This window comes from Sturnus vulgaris, chromosome 1, assembly GCF_052056855.1.
Source record: "Sturnus vulgaris isolate bStuVul1 chromosome 1, bStuVul1.hap1, whole genome shotgun sequence".
In the NCBI taxonomy this organism is placed as follows: Eukaryota; Metazoa; Chordata; class Aves; order Passeriformes; family Sturnidae; genus Sturnus; species Sturnus vulgaris.
The window spans coordinates 25,530,080-25,550,215 of record NC_142243.1 but is presented as its reverse complement, the minus strand read 5'-3'; the positions used below and the strand labels follow the sequence as shown (position 1 = coordinate 25,550,215).

The 20,136-nt window shown below is 36.6% G+C and overlaps 1 protein-coding gene and 1 long non-coding RNA gene across 6 annotated transcripts in view; one reads left to right on the top strand and one right to left on the bottom strand.

Moving 5' to 3' along the window:
• The window catches only part of LOC148225121 (uncharacterized), a 35,157-nt gene extending 20,856 nt beyond the window's left edge, over window positions 1-14,301 (top strand). The window contains exons 2-3 of the long non-coding RNA XR_015802666.1: window positions 7,585-7,695; window positions 13,036-14,301. This is a non-coding gene — a long non-coding RNA (uncharacterized LOC148225121). The remainder of the gene's footprint in view (window positions 1-7,584; window positions 7,696-13,035) is intronic.
• The window catches only part of UMAD1 (UBAP1-MVB12-associated (UMA) domain containing 1), a 78,944-nt gene continuing 62,231 nt past the window's right edge, over window positions 3,424-20,136 (bottom strand). For all 5 annotated transcript variants that reach the window (XM_014878497.2, XM_088162124.1, XM_088162136.1 and 2 more), the window contains one exon: window positions 3,424-5,182. In XM_014878497.2, coding sequence (XP_014733983.1) covers window positions 4,925-5,182 — 258 coding nt within the window. In that variant the 3' untranslated portion in view covers window positions 3,424-4,924. The remainder of the gene's footprint in view (window positions 5,183-20,136) is intronic.

Here is a 20,136-nt window from a genome sequence, read left to right as displayed (position 1 = left end):
TAGGTGCACATACTGAAAACTACATCTGGTGAAAAAGGAAGTATTAAATTCCTCTATTAAACCAGTATCAATTGCCATTACAACACCTTCCTACTTTGCCCCCAAAACAGAAGTTAAATTACAACATGAATTGAACAACATTAAAAGATAGCAGACATTAACCCCATGTGTCCACTTTTAGCCATAATTATACTATGACTAATATGTAATGCCTGCAAGTACTGTACTATTACTTGAAATAAAATCTGGCAGTCCTTTCTGGGATAAATTTAATGCATATGTTCTATTCCACCCTGACAGAGGGAGAAGTCTAAATGTCTTTTATTTGAGAGACAACTGAAGGAGAACTAGCCAAATTGCAAAAGACATAAAAGTCAAATAATAACAACAAAAAGATCCTTTGAATAAATTGATAAGACAAATATTAAGTCTTCTACATAAGCCCTATCTAAATATACCATAGACAAACTCAGAGGAATCTAAAGGAAGAAAATGCAGGAATCTAAAACCTTCTTTAAGAGACGAATAAGCCAAGCAGATGCACCAGTAGTTTTTAAAAAAAGCTGAAAAAGGAAATTACTCTACAACTCACAGTATGTCACATGTTGCTTCATTTTCTTAAGAAAAACAGAAAAATAGAACTCTTCATAACAGGGCTGACACAAGGCCAGACTAAAGTTCTACTAGTATCAGTTGCTTTAAATAAGTAATTCCCATCTCTCTGTGATGGGCTAGTCCACCTGGGGCTTTGTTTTCTGAGCCCATCAGCTTCTTTTCCAGTGAGATTTAGATGGATGCTCAAAGCTGACCTCCCAGAACACTTACATGAACATTTGGATGTGAGAGGCTACTCTAACCATAATGCTGATAGCCACAAAGAGCTGGATGAAGGATGTTTATAATCAAGGCTCATCTTTTTTTTTGTTTGCTTTTGAGCAGTTTCTTTCATGTTCTGTTATTGAAGTACATGTGTCAACTGACTTGAGAGGACAGCCTTGTAAATTAGATCTTTGATCTCAAGAGTTTATTTTATCTTTGCAGCAAGAAAAAGTGAATTGAATTGGCTAGCAGAACTAAGCCCTCTCTTGTCTCTGTTCTACAGCTGCTGCATCCTTCTGGGGTCACCATAACTTCCACTTCCATCTCTAGATGCTCTCTTTTGCTACAGAATTAAAAAAAGGCTTCTTCAACATTTCATCATAACTTGCTGAAAGCTTTACAACTTCTGGTTTATTTTACGAACCATACAGCCAGACTTTTGCTTCTGTAGAAGGGAGAAAATACTGAGCTGTGATACAACAAAGCTCTTTGAGCTACTCTGATACTGCATCAGAAAGTAAACTTTAATTTAATATTCACTGACTGTTCTTTGGAGTAAAACACAACTTAGAAAGAACACTGCATGGAAAGCTGCAGACTAAAAAGAAGTATCTGTTCCAAAATGTTCAAATGAGTATGTGATCCACTGTTAATCTCCCCTTACTTATGTTAATGAACAGAGGCATTAGGCACTATTGTGCTGTCTACTACATGTACACAAAAAGGACTATGGGACATGATACTGATTATGTCCAGATTCAGATCACCAGTACGATAGTGTCATCATATTCTTACCACCTGCACTTCATTCAGTTCCATGGCTGTCATTCAGGCAGGACAGCTAAGAAAGGGTCTGTGGGAACTCATCTCTCAGAAGAAAAGAAGAGGTGGTAGTTCTCTAGGAGAGTCAAAGTACATAAATATCTACTGGTAAAGAAAGAACCCAGTTTCAATGAAGGATACAAGGAGTTAAATTTTTTTCCTTAGTTTAAGGAATTTGACATATTGATGGGAATAAATCAGGCCTAACACATGTGCCTTCTAATTTTGTGAGCTCGTTACAGAAAGTCAGGCTTAATGTTGGTGAAAAGTTGCAGCACAGCAGGATAGGCTGAATGAATGCAGCTTGGCTTACTAAACCTTTGTCTTCCTATGGCACCAAACAGGAGTCTACCTTTGGAATTTAAGGAGGATATTCTGCCTCTTTGTTGTTGTACAGTCTTTGGCTTCAAAAAGAAATCTGGTTAATCTGGAATTGCCCTGTCATCAGTAGAAGAGTTGCAGTTACTCAGGAAGGGAAGGAGTTACCCCTAGGAGTTGCACTTCTGGTTCCTCTCCCTACTCACTAGGCTGAGCAGAGAAAACCCAAAACAAGATGAATTATCATGTCGTAACAAAAGAGTGGTTGTGGGGAGGAGGGTAGTTTCTCAAGCTCCAGTTTTATGCTGTTGTTCAGAACAACCCGCTCATCTTGCCCAGGAGGCTGCTTTAGTGCTTTTGTGAACATAACAGGTTCTCCAGCTAAAAATGCAATAAATTGTGTGTTATTTTGAGATACTGTAATTGCCATGGTGAATATGCTCTTTGTATTTGTCCTTCAGGTGCTTTAAGGGTGAAACTCTCTCCTCTGTGACCACACAAATGTATATTTGCTGACTGTCGTATCGGGGTTTGGATCACACTTTACAGAAACAGCAGAAACTGGATCTGTAAGCACTACCTTGACCTGCTGGACACAACATTGGTTCAATTTCTGAGTTTGTCACCAGGGAGTTGTCTGTAGGGACCATCTCCCAGGCAGCCTTCTGTCAGGCTGCTTTGGATGAAATTGTTCTTTGATTTACCTTTGAACATGTGCCATAAGGCATCGATCCAATTTCAGGGACGATTTGACCAAGGGAGAGATTTGAGCCCCAGCTTTTGCTAAAGGCAGGGCACTCATGAGACACATTCCCAGCACCCTTGCTCTTTAGTGGTACTTTGCTGGGTGTAAATTTTACCCTTTACAGGAGATGATAAAGGATGAAGACCAAATGTTTAAACCTACTGTCTACATTGCTCATCATGGTGAATACAACCTCCTCCCTACTCTCCGTTGCTGCTCCTTTCCTTTTGAAAGGACACCTGTGAGTGCAACAGAGCTCAAATCTGACAAGATGTAATTATTTTAGATAAATTGTCTAACTTTAGGCAAAAAATTATTGCAAAAAATTACATGCCAAGTCAGCTATCAAAGAAAGAACCAGTATTGTGAGTTTGTTTGGTCTTCAACAGTGCTTTACAGCTCTGCTTCTAGAGCAGCTGAGCTGCAGAAACATTTCAGATTCAAAATGGACAGCTTGAATGGAAATAGCTATTTGTAGAATGATCAAATTTTTAAATGCTGGATATAAAATAATAATTAAAATTATTTTAGTGCTTTGGGTATGCATTAACTAAGAAACTCAAAAAACAAAACAGTTCTGAACAACTTCATAAAATTAGTTCTTCCTTCTAGGAGGCCCGAGTACTTCCCAGATCCCAGCCACACTATTCTCCAAACGGTGTCATGGATGCCACCTAAACCACTGCAAGTCACCAACACAGCACACAGATTCCACCAGATGAGAGTGTGATATATTTTATTAGAAGAAAACTAATTTTTAAATTACACTGAAAAGATTTTTAAATTGAATTTCCAAGTTCAAGTTCCTATGAAAGCGGAATAGTCAGAGCTGTAGTAAACAATAAAGGTGAAACCACATAATAACTTTCACATATAAAAAATAACTCATTATTACTTGGCTTCTTTTTATTGGAGTGCAGCATAGATGCTCCCCTTGAAACAATAACTTCAAAACATTTAAGGACACAGCTGTCAAAAATATTAAATATGCACATTTAAAAAAATCTAAACTATTAATATTTAACAACCTAAGACATATCCACAATGTAATTTTTTCATCATTTTACAATATTTATCTCAAATACTGTAAGAGGATCCAAGTCTGAAAACACATGTACTTCAGCTACCATAAGAGTGTAAGAGCATAAAAAATATAGGAAAGTATCCACCAACATTTAGCACAATGTATATATTGTACCCCGAGAGAGAGAAAACAAGTGTGTGCCACAGGTCATTATTCATCACAAATTGTGATGTGACGTCAGAGAGCTGTTGCTGGTGGAGCAGCAGCTCTGGTCTTAGTTGGTAAAAACATGCTCAAAGCTTGTGAGTGGGGATACAGTGGTCTGTGAGAACGCATGTTTAGGTATTTAGCAGTTTAATTTAGTTGGATAAGAAACAATGTAATGTTTTCCTGTTGTTAAGCATTGCCATCTGTACCTCTGGCACACAAATTAAAAAAAGAAGGGTGTGACCATTAAAAGTACGTGTCCTGAGATTTCCTTCTTCAGGGGGCAAAGAGGTTAAAATGGAAAAGCTGATCTGTATATAAATCAGGAACACATGTGGTAATGAGAACAAACAGCAGCCAACAAGCAGGCGGGGACAACTTCTCCAGGCAGGCACAAAATGAGACAGACAAAATACCATCTACTGGAAAAGGGAAGGAAGCAACTGATTTTCACTTTGAAATTGAAAGTTTAACCAATTCTATGAAGTCTTAATGATTACTTAAGGGCTTGTAATTAACTCTGAGTTTTAAAACTTGGTTTCACTGAAAAGCTCTCTGTCCAGCAGTGCAATGCAGCATTGCTTTAGCATTAATATTGGTTCCTATCTGTACAAAATCAAGAGGTGATCTTATTATGTGTAACGGGATCTATGTGTTTTGTAGCTAATTGAAAATAACAAAATAGTTGAGACATAGACTTCCTCTTAAAGTCATGAAATGTTTGTGTCTGCAGCCTACCTACTGGAAGTAGAAACCAGCAGCCAGTCTCATACTGAGGCTGAAACACTTTTGTGTGATTTCTTTGGAAATAAATGGAATATTTAATGTACTAAGTTATAGTTCACTTAAAGCTAAGAAATAGATCACAGTTGTGAATAATAATCCATTTGATATACCAGCGGCAGGCCCCCAAAATATTAAATCAGTTAAGTCTTTATCTTCACTTTAAGACTTGTTCCTTGACAGAGGCAGAAAAAATAAAGAGAACATTATGGATCACAGAGCACTGAATTTTCAAGTGTAAAGTCATACCAAAATCTTGATAAATTATCGTTGATGTCGTAGGTGAGCAGTCGGTCAGGAACGTCACTGTGGGTGCCCTGCACTGCTAACACATGTGGTGCGAGGGCAAAGGGGACGTCGCTCAGGAGGTCTGACATGAAAGGGCTGCTTTCCAAAGTCTGACTCCTTTGATTTCCCATCTCTGTGCTTGATACAGTCAACTGTGACCGGTGCCCTGTATTTACCTAAAGAGAACAGAAGAACAGAAATTTACACACTACAAATCAGGCAGCTATGGCTTCGTACAGAACCACAAGGTCCTACTAATAAAGGGAAACAAAAAAAACCAACCAAACAAATAAAAGCAGTTTCAGAGTTCAGTTTAGGTAGCTCTAAAACAGCAGTTCTTAATACATGTTGATATAATTCTTTGGCTCAGATCAACCAGAATTAAGGCTAAAAAAAAATAAGACTCTTTGTAATGATTGCAGAAACACAGAATATGCTGAGTTGGAAAGGAAATCAGGATCATCGAGTCCAACTCCTGGCTCTGCCCAGAACACCCCAAGAGTCACAGCATGTGCCTGAGAATGTTGTCCAAACACTTCTTGAACTCAGACAGGCTACCCAAAATCACTCTGCATTTATGAAACCCATAAGGCTTGTGGGACTTTTCGTCATTATGTTCAGTCTTGTTTAGGGGAAATGACTTCATACAATTCCTTTCATAAACTGATGAAGCTCCATCTTTTTTTCCCCCTGTGCCTTTCCAGAAATTGTCCAAAAAAGAATTACTTTTGTGATTAAGAACTGTCCTATCCTAGTTATTTCAAAGGATTAATGATGTTGCTTTCCAGTGTGAAATAGAATTGCATGACTGGCTGGTATTATATAGGGAAATATATGCAGTACCAACTATGTTCTTTATAGAAAAACACAGTTAAAAAAACCACCAACAACCCAAGAACCAAAACCAACAAGGAAATGAAAAAGCTTGCCATACAGAAGTAGTCAACACAATTTAGAGAATAATGTTGGACCCAATAAACTTGCAAGCTTTGATCCTGACCTACCAATATGACTTTACTAAATGTTCATACTGAAATTTTTACCATTTTAAGAACAGACTATTTACTCTGCCTCTGGAAATCAAATGTAATTTCTATTACTATTTATAGCAATAAAATCCTATACAAACTGATACCTCCTGTTAGGCACCCATAATGATGTTCCTGGCAACAGGCTCTGAGCAACCTGGTCTAGTGGAAGGTGTCCCTGCCCATGGCAGGGGAGTTGTAATGAGATGATCTTTAAGGTTCATTCCAACCCAAATCAATCAATGATTCTGTGATCTCTAGAAGTGAGATGTTTGTTCTAAGGATTCTACATTGTATCAGCACAGATACAGAAATATTCAGTAAGGTCTTTGAAAGTGCTTAACAAGTCATGTCAGAGCCATGAACACAGATAGGAATTTCTGACTTTGATGAAGTCCTGACTTCTTTTTTTCTACCTCCCATATTCAGCATGCAGCCAGAAAACTCCAAAGCTTACACAGCTATTAGGGAAGGAAGAGCACTGAAAGCTTTTAACAGTAATTTGGTATTCGTCTGATCTCAAGAGTGAAATGGGTCCAGTCATATGGAGGTTGTTTGCATCCATGATTTTTAGGGGTGTTGTGCTGCTCAGGATCTGACCTGTGCTGAAGTTGAGTATCACAGATCATGGCTGTTCCAGAGAACCTGAAGGCATTGCTGTTTGACAGAAGAACAGTTTGGGTGTTGGGGAGGTGGTGGGTGCTCTGTTTTCTTGCCAGAACATTTAGCCAGGGAAGAGATATTCCATCTTCTTCCCAAAGAAAGGACTGCCTTTGCCTTGAACTCAACCTGAGCACAGTCATTCCTTACACAACCCAACATTTCATCTGGTAGGACACATAAACCAATGCTAAACCTTCTGTGAACCTGCCAACAATGAGTCAACAATGACACAATCCCTCCAGTCTGTGTCACAGCCAGCGCTTGTCTCGGGTGGCGGAGGACGCGCGCTCCTCCACGGCCGGCTGGGACACAAGGCTGAGTGGTGCTGCACGCTCCCAAAGGGGCCCTCACTTGGAAGCTTTTGTTCATACAATGATTTGAAATCTAAGGCTTAAGAAAAACTTCCCAAGATCTGTTACTATCATGTCACAGGATAATAATGTAAAAATTCTGAAGGTTAAGAAATTTATTAAAAGGAATGACTGATACATGCAGCTACTAACCTTATTGGTTATGATGCGATACACAAGAGGAGTGACATTCTCCATGCTACTGTAATATTGGTATGTTTATTACTACAGAATTCCTACAGTTACAGTTTATAGATATTTCTTTATTTTCCCTGGCTTTCCTTTTCTGTTCTCCATTTTCAGATGTAGTTAACAGCAGTTCAGAAAGCTACATGCAACAGCAGAGGCAAGAGCTGACAGAGATTTCTTTTGGCTTTCCTTACTGATTCTGGTACTTTTAGAGGACAGGAAAAATAGGAAAGCTAGCAAAGAAGTCAGGAAGATAGCCTGTGTAGTTCTCCCATTTCAGCTTTCCAAGTAAGTCTGTAAGTTCAGGAAAAAACACTAAAATCTCTTGTGCTTTTCTTTTCTAATCAGCATAGTTATCTCCAAGATGAAGATCATCCGCTTCTGAAGAGCATTAGCTTCTATGGCTGCTCATTGCTTACACTTTGAGAGAAGTCTTCCTTCTTCTTGCCAGGGCCCAAAGTATGCATCAGAACAAAAGTCATAAACATCTTCTAGTACAGATATATTCTCTTGCTATGAACACTACCAAACAGACAGAACATTTATTTACGATTATATTTATCTGAAAGAACGCCCCACAACACTTCAGGTGAGTCATTAAATTTGTTGCTGCTGTAAACTTAAAAATTTCTCTTAATTTCTACTCTGCATGAATTTATTACATTCCCTCTTGAAAGAAAGAACTTGTGGATCATTTTTTGAGGTGCTGGTATTTGCTTGTATTTCATCATTCCCATATTCTGAAGGGAAGCCAAAAAGCCCCAGCTGAAAAATTGGGTTACATTTAGGAGTCAATTAAACTAGATCTTCAAAGATCTTTCTGCCTCCCTCCCCTCCCACATTTCAAGGAAAAATGATCCCTTACTCACTGTCCTATTCCCATCATTCAGATGATAATCAGAAATCCCTAGAATCTAATGTTTATTTTGATTGGCAAATTATACTTTTATGAACACCTGTTTATATCTTAATTGTCCCCCAAGCTGGGTGAACACAATTTACAATGCAAATTAACCATCACGTGGCAAAACTACCTTCAAAGAGGGAAAAAAGTCAGAGTGAGAACAAAGCAAATCTTGGATATTTTTTCCTTCATAAACCTTACATTTGTTAGAATGGTACTAAATGGGCAGACCCAGAAATTAAAATTCTTTCTGTACATAGTAGGTACCATATACTGACAGTGATGGAGCAAGGACCAGTTTTGTTAACTCTCAAGTCTCACTCCATAGTTAAAAGCAAGACTGCAGTAAGGAAGGATGAATTACGTTAGAATTATTTTACTGTGAAAGCATCATTTTACCAAACTCAATCTCTGCACACTGTCAGTGAGGTTCTTAACAGTCTTAATAGGTTATGATACTACTTGAATAGTCAAAACAGTATCATAAAGAAAGTTTGAAATGTTTGACATAAACATAGTACAGATAAGTCAAAAACAAAGGAAAGAGTCAGGTCAGTTTAACAAATGCCATGATCTTATCTTGATTCCAGCAGTCTTTGGGTCTCAGTATACTCAACCCCTCATGAGAAGGTCTTGGCCCAATATGACAAGATCAGTTCACAACATAAATAGAAAAGGAGTTTAGATTTTCTATTTCAGATTCACATTTAATCCACTACTGTCTCTCCCATCACAACAGTTATTTTAAATTATCTTTAAAAGTTCACATTCACTTTTTCATTTATAACAAGTCACATTTTATATTAATTATCTATATGAAGAAAAAAGTTCCCGTCCTGAAGGATTCAGGTAACAAGAAGTAATTTTTCAGTTCTCCCTAGAGCAGTCATCACAGGCAGTCGTTGCCCTTTGCTATGCAGAGCTGTTTCTGAGCATTCCTGTAGTGGTATTTAGATGTTGGCCTCCTGTGCAAGACCCTATCAAACCAGACGTGTTTCTGTGCTTCCAAAACATGAAGATATCCTTTAAATGGGCTAAGATGTATTTCATTCATATGCTGGAGAACCCACATGAGTGCAAAGGCCTTGCTGAAGGCTACCTCCCCAGCAGGCTTTCAGGTAATGTGATGAAGAACTGGACATTCTCACCCATCGGTGCCGAGGTCACCCGCACTGCTCCCAGTGCAAATACCAGCACAAAATGATGTGATGCAGCCCAGGTCAAGGTTATGAAATAGCTCATGCTTTATGCATGCATTCTTCAAGCATATATAGAACTGCAAGTCCTAGAGAATTTGATATTGCCCATTAGTCACACTGGTTTCTACTTAAATGCCTAACTTACTTAGCCAGAATACAATCCATTCAGAGCATATTATCTGGACATTAGCTAAACTAAGCACTGCCAAATGCTATGACACACAATCTTGTTATGAGAAATATTAATTGAATGGACCGAGAAGATCACTGATTTACATTTCACCATACACCAAGGAGTCAAAAAAAATAGTATAAATTATATAAGGTACCGCAATAAAATTTAATCCAAATAAGCAAAGTGTCTTTTGTATATTCTTGGTTTGCAATCCAAAAGAATAGGGAGAAAAGAAACACTATGTAAATACACATAGTAGTTGGCCATCAGATACTAATAGTGCTCTGAAAACAATATGTTATTTTGAAACTAACAAAGTTTAAAACTACCCTCTAAAGTAAATTATTCCTTTTCTCTTCTTGTTAAAAGATGTTTCTCAGCTGTTTTTAACAACATCTAATTTGCTGCATGTTTTTGTATTAACCATAAAGTTTGCCAAGAGTCTCATAAGGAAGAAAAAAAAATGCACATTTTACAATGTACTGAGAAGCTGGATTTACAGTGCTCTGAAGAAGAATCAAAGATTAGTGCCAGCATTATTATCATCCAAACCCTTGAACAAGGTTTTCTATCCAGAGTGATTAATTTTTTAAAATTCACACCTTCTGTAAAAATTTTTTTCCTGGAAACAGACTTATTTTTATTTTAAAAACAGCCTTGAGAAACAAACAGTACCTTCAATCTTTCAGAATATTTAGTAAGTATCCAGCAATATAATACTTATGACAGACATCTGCTATGTGACTGGTGGTAAATAATTCTTTTTATTTCAGGCAACTTCATGGTATTAGAGGAAATAGTGAATCATAAGGTATCTAGAATTTATTTAGCACTATGCAGTAATTACTGCTTTGTCTAGAAATAAAAATTGTCATATGGGATTGTTCCTCCAATGTGTTTTGGTTGATGCTTTAGGGTACTCACTGGACCTCTTTAGAAAATTTGTAGGAATTCCAGAATGAGTATCTCCATTGATGGCAACAATTCACTTTTCAAATAAAAGTGGTAACGGCAAAGATGAACAGAGGAGGAAAGAAAATTTACTCTAAAGGTGTGCATTCAAAAATTTAACCTAGGAGAACAGAATCACAGAATTAACTAGGTTGGAAAAGACCTCTGAGATCATTGAGTCCAACCTATCACTGAACACCACCATGACAACCAGACCATGGCACTGAGTGCCATATCCAGGCTTTCCTTAAACACCTCCAGGGATCTTGACTCCATCACCTTCCTGGGTAGTCCATTCCAATTTTAACAATCCTTTCTGTGAAGAAATTCCTTCTGATATCCAAACAGGATCAGTAAAACCTTGCTGGTGGTGGGGAAAGTGCACATGATAATCTTCAAGTACCACAAAACTCCCAACCCAAAACATTAAAAAAAACCCCACCCCAACACACCAGTAAGTATGTGACCTGCATCCTTACAGAACTGTAAGAAAGGAACAAACCCACCTGGACAAGCACAATACAGATGCCCTGTGGTTTCAGAAAACCACATGTGAATAATGATAGCTGCTGTTCTTTCAAGGTTCACTCAAAATTTTAATCAGCCCTGCCTTCCAGATACTCAAGAGAAAAGCTATTCCTAGATGGGAGAGCAAAATTAGATGTAAGAAGTGCTGGAGACCTTGCAGTAGCTTGTTGCTTCTGGTTGCTTGCTTGCTTTCATAGCAGAAATGCAATGTCTGGGATTGCAACAGTGGGCAAGGATTGGTGTTCTCAGGAGTTGCAGTAGGGCAGACCTACAGGCTGAAAGGTTTGGGTTAACACTGAATCTTTGGAGAGGATTTTAAAAGCAAGAATGGTTCTCAGTGGAAATCAGCTTTCCCATTTGCTTTGGGCTCCTGTTTCCAAACTTCTTATGACTCTTATTTTGTAATACAGCAGAAATTTGTCTTTCTTAAAGAGCTCCCGCTACCTGTACAAGTTCACCAATATTCCTATTTAGAGTAAAATAGAACCAATTTTTAAAAGAAGAGTTTAAGAATATTTTTACTCATTTTTTACGTACATTTTCGGTGTTTTTCTTTCTCCTCTAAAGCATTATTTCATCTGTTTCTTGACTAGAATGGAATCAAGGTCAGGGTAATGTCACTGAAATCTTAAAGAACAAAATTCTAAAGAAACAATGAAAAGGGGTTCTGACATTCTATAGTTTTTCTTTATTACAGCAAAGCTCCTCACGGAATAACTTGGCCTGCAAAGAACAGCAGGGAAATCTTTGCTAAACCACACTTTCAGTATTAATAGTGATGTATATTTCTGAATCCTTATTGGCATTAAAGCAATTGGAAAAGTGTAATTACTAGAACAATTCTATAGAGTAAATGCAGAATAAACTTGCTATAATTAGATGTTATTCTTGCCCTCTCAAACAGCCATAAAATTGTTAATCTCTGCAAAGGGGGAGAACTGCAAGATTGCCATTTGAATTCTGGATACTCTCAATGTTCCAGGGTTAAAGTGTGTTAATTTTAAAAAATGTAAACTTTCTGTAAAAAAACAGAGACAGACCTATTATTCTAATTATCCTAGTAAATACTATAGATGCCTGTGAGTTTTATTTATGAAACACTTATAGAATCTTATTCTACCCTGAAAAGTATGCTAAAGTACCACAAAAACTTCAAATCTAATGTCTAAACCAACTACCTCGTTTTGTCATCCTAGAAGAAAAAAACCTGATTTTCTTCATTACCAATTTTGCAAACTCAAACCAGTACAAGATGAAGGTTCTGTTTTAACTCAATCCCCTCTAACAATACTTCACAGGAAATATTTTGAGGGGGTTAGTGATAAATTTAGCAAATATATTGAATTTAATATAACCAGAATTGTATAATGATATTTTTAGTTCTAATTCCTACTTTTATTCCTCGATTCCTAACTCCTATTATTTATTTCATTCAGTAATTGTTTGAACACAGAGAACTAAAACATCTCAAATGTGGGCATCTACAGTGAGAAACTATGAAATTGTGAACAAACAGGGATAAGATGCAACATGAAAAGAAGACCGGAAACCTAAACGAAAGCAGAAATAAGATAGAAATAGAAAATGTTCTAAAGCTTTATTAAAAATTATAAGGCTTAATTTCCCACCATTAAGTAAAGTAATTATGCTCTTATCTTTCCCTCTATCCCAACCAATTTCACCACTCTTGGGTCGATAACTGAAGACCTGTATGAACAGTTATTCCCCCTCAACAGCAGGGTTCCTTTCCTTGCTGCCTCCCCGTTCCTCTCTGGAAGCCCCTGAGTTTTAGGGCACCATCTTTGCAGTGCAGTCCCCTCTGCAACACGATTATTGTAATAAAAATATCTTAGAAGAAAGACAGAGGTGTGGGTTCAACAAGGAACAGTTTATCTAGATCCTCTGCTCCTTCAAAGTACTATGCAAGCTATTCACAGCCAAGATCTCAACAAAATAAGCAACATGAACAATATTTAGCATATTGTGCTTCTGCCCTGCCAGGAAATGGTACTAACTAGATATTTTTTCCTTTTTTTATGTAGCATGTAAGCTGGAAGATTGAAAAGTTAATGAAAATTACTATAGTAAGCGAACTGCAAGCCAGAAGAACTGTAATTGAAAATGCACACAGCTCTAGACATCCAGCACTGCATCCCACAGCCACAAATCAGAAATGAAGGACAAGTCAATATATTGCAAAATGAAAAGGCAAGTCTGATAAATGCTGATAATGGATTTGTTTTGTAACTCCAGTATCATCCAGAAGCACAAAGCATTTACATTTATTTTGCTGCTACCTTCATTCATGATGTAATGCAAAACTCAAGATATCTGATTTTAAACATAGCCAGAGAATATACTAAGACATTAATTTAATATAAAACTTTAACAGCATAATTAAAACTAAATTTTTTTTAAATTAAAAAACAATATTTAAATAATCTGTTTTCATTTAGCAGCTACATTTGATCATTGTACTTTGAGACAAGATGTGGTATTTTTTATACTGCTTCAAGCAAAAAATTATCCTAAAGACTTTTGGGAGGTTGATCTCCTGAACAGCAGAAGCTTAGACTAACTGGGTCTCTGCATTCATGTCTCTCTATGTCTTGTTTCCAACCCCTGCTACTGCAGAAGCTCCAACAGGGTAACCTGCTATGGTAGGAAAAAGATGCAGCTTCTCTGAGATGGTGGATGCCCATGGAGCAGAACCTCTGAAATGAGGGCTAATACTGCATTCTCTCATTACTGTACTAAGTGTGTAAAAATACTAGGATTTGAATGCAAAAGAAAGCTTTCTACCAAAAAAAAAAAGAACTATGACAATTAAACATAAAAAACAGTAAGAAAATATTTAGCAAACATAGGTGCACACAAAAACAAAGCCAATACATTTTCTAGCAAATTAGAGCAACTGGGAAAAGTGTAGATCAGAAGGTTGTTTTGTTGTTGATTTTGGATTTTTTTAAGCAGAAAAGGAAATCTCTCCTTGAGTAACTGAGGGAGTCAGCAACACCAATGAAGTATCTGCCTAGAATGTCAATATCAATGAGAGAAAAAAGACAGAAGGGTAACAATTTCTATCAGAGGAAAGGAAAAGAAAATTATCTTGGATTTGGTTTTCAGAAAAGAAGATAAGTAGAGGGAACAGAAAAGAATTACTAATCTTAACTCAGGTCAATCTTCCTCCAGCAATACCTGGGAACAACATCCTCAGCCGTGCTTTCAAAAGTTTTGTTAAGTAACTAAACCCCTGGATCTCAAAAGGATTCTCACACAGATGCATGAATAAAAATTGCTGTACTTAGTGCTCTGTTCTGAAGCTTCTATCATGCTGCTTAAATTCCAAGCATGTGGCAAGACTAGAAATATGCCTTGTTTACAAACTTAAAATGTTTTAATGCCAAAAAAAAGAGAATTAACAAAGTATCTTCTCACACAACTTTCCACCAGCTCTCTCCATAGAGATTTGGGTCAGTAAGAGAAAGGAAGGATGGGTATTTGACTTTAATTTCCTCCATAAACAGTCTATAACTGGAGCACTCATCAACACCACCTTCAATAAACAGGTTACCAGGAGCCAGAGTTTGTAAAAGTTTCAGTCTACAAACAGCAACAAGACTGAGTTTTCTTCAGCACCTACAGATCAGGCTTTTCAGATTCAGGAGTAAAAGTGTCATGACTCTTAAAGCAGCAAAAGGCTAATTAATTAATTAATTACTTGAAAAGAAACTTATACTGGTCCACCTCTTTTAAATAATATAACCTCTTTAACCCTCCTTATTCTCTATGGATGGAAAATAATCACAATGAAAAGGAAGAAGGGTACTTTTTTTTAAAGATAGATCTGTTTTTATCTAGCAGTACTGCTAATCACATTAAAACAGTAGAAACACAATCTTAAAATTTGTAGTTTTGTGGAAGCAAAGAAAATTGTAAACAGCTTACATTTTATTTTGTATTTTTAAGAAGTGCTTTAGAACAAAATTTGAATATGTGCTTCCCAGTGCACAGTCTCTCACAGGGACAAGAGCTGTAAAGTTCCAGAAGTACTTTGTAGCAAAAAGATCAAACAACACTGATGGAGAGTACAGAGAAATATATTCCTGTCTTACCAATATTAGCATTCTGGGCTGAAATGGGACAATCTTCATGTCATGTTTTCTTTCCATTAAAATGTACTGCCCACTGCCATTGGTGGTGAGTTTTATGTTTGGTTATTTTTTTCCCTCTGAAAGTGGCAGTGCAACTAAGCTAAAGACACTGCTGTTTTCCTTACTTGCTGTTTAGAGTAATTGTTAATGAGCTGCCCTACACTACAGTCTTTCACCCACCATTTTATGCTATTGCATCACGTTGTAAATATCACTGTGCCATATTCACACATGGTCTCATCTAGTGATGTATGATCTACATTGCATTTCAGATCAATTTTAATATTGGGAAAGGCCAGAAGGTTTGCTCTGAGAGGGAGGATGACTGACTGATCAATTTGTTGACAGCAGCAAAGTGAACCAGCATTACTGGCTTTTAGTCTAACCACATGTATTTGGGCAAGAAATACAGGATAATCAGTAGTTTTATCTGGGATTAAACTAGTCAGGAGATCCCAAAATTAGAGAAAGGCTAAAAAACGTGATGTGAACATCTGGGCACCTAGTTTGAGCATCTCTTGCTACAAATAACGAATCAATGTAACTGAATTAGCAAGCAATTAAATCAAATACACAGGGAGTCTGCCCAAACTAAACAGGGAGGTATGCAAAGTGTGCTTCTGCATACATGTACCTTGATCACCATTTGGTGTCTATGTCTCCTTTAGTAAAGCTTCATTCTTAAACTGAAGAGGCTGCAAATCAGGCCAATTATACTACTTTATGTACTTTTTACATGTGGGTACATACTTTGCTATCTATAGGCACTGAATTATGAAAATATACCATGCCTCTGTGTCATTCTTTCCCTACACGATGTAATTTTGTCTTCTGTGGCTCAAACCTCACAAATTGTGCAATCTGACTGCAGCACAGGCAGGGCTCTGGCAGAGGAGGCTGCTCCAATCCATTTGTTGTGTTCAGATATATTTGCTGGCCAGACAGAACATCCATGTCCCATCTTGGAAGACTCTAAGATTTCCCCAGTTCTTGTACTGAAATCTCAGCTGAAGTTACACAAAGGGTTGATTAGTATTTCACACTTGCAAAGTGCTACAGAAAAGTGTAAGACAGCACTGCATTATGTTTTTTAAAATGAACTGTTTTCTAAGTTCAGAGAGGAAGCCGGTGACAACCACGTCAATTCACATCTCTCAATTCCCACTCAAGTTCCCTATATCTAAAAATAGAATGCTTTCCTTTAAAAAAAAAGACAATGGACATAGTATTAACGATGCTGCTGTGATTACTAATATAAACTATCTGAATAACCCCAGCTGTGTATCATGTTACACAAACAAGTCCAGCTATTCACTTTAGAATTGAGAAAAACCCTACAAGGTGATAGTCCTGCAAGACACCCTAGGTCTTACTGCTTGACCCTGGGTCAAGCTTGCACAAATAGCAGTTTATAAAACATTGTTTGTGAGGCCACTGCAACTAATCCTTTATGAGATGAGGAGAAGACTTTCTCATATATATACATATACCTAATATATTTATACATAATGTGTATATAAAGCCTCCCCTTCCCCCTGAGTTGTCCAATTGTTGTCCAGTAAGGGACAGAAGCCCACTGGTCTATGTGTTCTGGAGATCTTCCTAGAATGAAAAGACCTCCTAAATATTTTTGTTAATTATCTAACAGATAGCAATATGAACATTATGATATAATGAAGCTTTACAAAGTAAATATGTTATTGCACATTAATAGTTGTAATATGTAATAGTTGTAACATGTAATAGTTGTAACATGTAGTAGTTGTAATGTGTCATAGATGTAATACTCAATATTTGATTTTTTTTAGCTGAATGGGCTATTTACCTTCATTCTCAGTAAGATCACAAGCATGTACTGTGCCTTTCTTATCATATGCCAGCTCTACTTAATACACACTTTCCATCTGTGGCTGCACATTGATTCCCCAATGAAGTCCCAGCTATTCACTACACACACAAAGGATGAAGGAAGCTAAGAAAGGTGATGTCCATTGCAGCTGCCAAAGTCATTCTTATTTAAATGTAATGTTAAAACTTCACTTCTTACAGCTTATGATCATACATGATTGTTGAATAAAACAAGATCTTCCTTCTGATGGTACCAACTTCTCTTTTCAGATAAAAGTATCTGCTTGATGACTTGCTGCAGACAGTCTTATTCCAGTCCCTTCTAAGAGTGGATAATTTCATTAAGTGATTATTGCTTACATACGCAATTAAGAAGAGAGAAAATATGGACCAACATGCTTTAAGGGTTTTATATATGAAAAAGAAGATCTTAGAGTTAATATGACATATGACAAGCAATTAGTCTAACCAGGCCATGACTAGAATTCTACATTATGAGAGCTTTAAAAAAGAAAAAAACAAACAAAAAAGCCAAGCTAAGCAACAACATTTTCGATAGATACTGGCCTTTGTCAAAAGAGAGCAAACTAATCACAAATAATGTGATCACAATAATTTTGAAATAGAAACTGCTTTCTCTAAAGTAAATGTAGGAAATTTAAACTGGTGTAAGAAATCTAGCCCAGAACACCTTTCTTGAGATTTTAAATATGGAACCCCCTGAACCATAAACTAAGAGTCAAAAGTGAACAGAGACATGATCAGTAATAACTCTTTTTCCAGTAACTTGTAAAAATAATCCAGACAGACAAACTTCAGGAAAAAACAGCCAGTAATGGGTCTGATAGAAGCAATTAATTTTAATTTATTAAAAAAAAAAAAAAAAGGAAAACAAGATAACAGTAATATAATTCATGCCCTGGAATTATATCAGCTGATCTGCTCTAAAGGATATCCTAAAAGTCTATCAATTTTAGCAATACTTGTTAATTTCACTAGAAGGGTAAAAAAATAAATAAATTATTTTCTCCCTACTCTGTGGATTCTCAATTCTCATTATCTCTTCCTTGATATTTTCTATCTCATAGTATTTCTATTTTTTCAACTGACTCATATGTCCCCTAACCAGATGTCTAGGAAATTGTTATTTACATCCATGCAGAATCCTTACATAGCAGCTGTATAAAGAATGACTTTAATGAGCCAATGCTAATTCAGACATTAAAAAAATTATTCCTAATTTATTTAGACGCTTGTCTAAAATGGTGCATACCTGTTTCTATATGCATAAAATAATAGATAATTTAAAATTTACTTCAGAAACCATGGGCTTTCTATCTGCTGTGTTCTCAGCTATTAACAGCAAATTATGAAAATAAAGGGCACAAGAATCATAGCAGAACTATTACAATTCATAAAGAAAACTAAGTCCTAAGATGATAAGAATCACAGCAAGGTATATAATTAGAATGGCTATAACAACAACATATAAATTAGATAATTATGGATTAAGCAATCCCTTGGGGGATTCTCTCTTGCCCTAGAAAACATATAACAAGCTCCTTAGATAGAAGGCAATAACTATTAAGTGTTTGAGAAAGAAGTAGGACTATAAGTAAAAACAAAAAAAAGACACAGCAAGATAAAAAACCTAATTTAAAATCTAAAGATGGCTTTTGTTTTTGGTAGTTTATTTTAATACACTTACTGGTCCAGTATTCCCCCATTAAATCTGATGACATCTGTTGGCTAAAGAGCGCATGTCAGATTATCCAGAAGTGTAAGATCAAATAAACATGAACTGCTTCTTAAGGTGACAGTAGGGAGATACAAAACACTGCAGTGATTACCAGAAATGTAATTTTTTTTGTTGTTGTTTCTTACATCAATGTAATAATCCCAGGTGTCCTGGACACCAGACATACAATAATCTTCATAAATCCTAATTCAAAGCCTTGCCATCTGTCAAAAATATTTTTTATGTCTCCTAATAGATATGCTACATAATTGCTCTCACAGTAGGGCAAAAATACGTAGTTGTACTAATTTGCTTTACCAATGGAATAGCTCATTATCAAAAATAAGCCCACCACATTAGTGGGGTTTCTAGCACTCTTCACATATCAAAACTAACCTTTCCATTCCACTATTTTCTATAACCGCAAATTCCCAATGAAAGCAGATAAAGATTGAATTATCTGGAAATTGTATGGTAATAATGGGAAAATCACAAGCAGAAAAAAACCAAACCATAGTGTCTCTTTCTATTACGATTGTGTTGCAGTTAAAATTAGCTTTGTATTTCATGGTCACTAATTTACTAATTTAGTCACTAATAAGACTAATCTAAGTTCTCAGCCCTGCAGAGCACTAACCATTTTGGATCCAATCCAGTGAAGCACTTAAATGTGTGTGTGACTTTTAGTTCATGAGCCTGAAGCAACTTCAGAGGGATGAGACATGCTTGATTAGGCCCAGAGCACTCACATCCCCCTGGGACTGACCAGCATCAGGAGATGATCCTCTCAAACCACTCTCCATACTCGTGGACGTGGAGAGCACACTCCACAAGGGATTGTTCAAAGCAGCACCTTCTGTGTGAAGCAGAAGACAAAATGTTTGGGCTTAAGCTGGCCTTTGAGAACACCCATCCTCCAAGGAGTTTGTAACTACCTGCAATTCCCCTAACATGCAATAGCCAAACAACCCCCAGCTATGGCAGGGGTTACAAGAGGTTCTGTTACGTGTTCCTGGATGCAGCAAGACAATCTTGATGTAAACTTTTATTTGGGCATTAGTTTAAATAATTTATACAAGATTATATAAATATATGCACTTGACTGGGTGTATCAGTGTTTGTACACACAAACAAATCCAATAGTACCTAAGAAAATGGGAAATTCGGGAGATGATGACCATTACCAAAAAATACTCCAGAAGATAATTTCTTCAAAAAATCTAACTCAAACTAATTTCCTCCTCTTTCACAAACTTCATTCTTCTTTAAATCACATTCCCAAAAGTACTTCTCATGTTCCACAAAGTTTATATGTAAGAAGTAGTGAAAAAGTTTATATTTAAAAATAAAAGCAGGTTTCCAGCAATGATGAACTGGTTGATGAACTAAATGCTCTTTTGTTC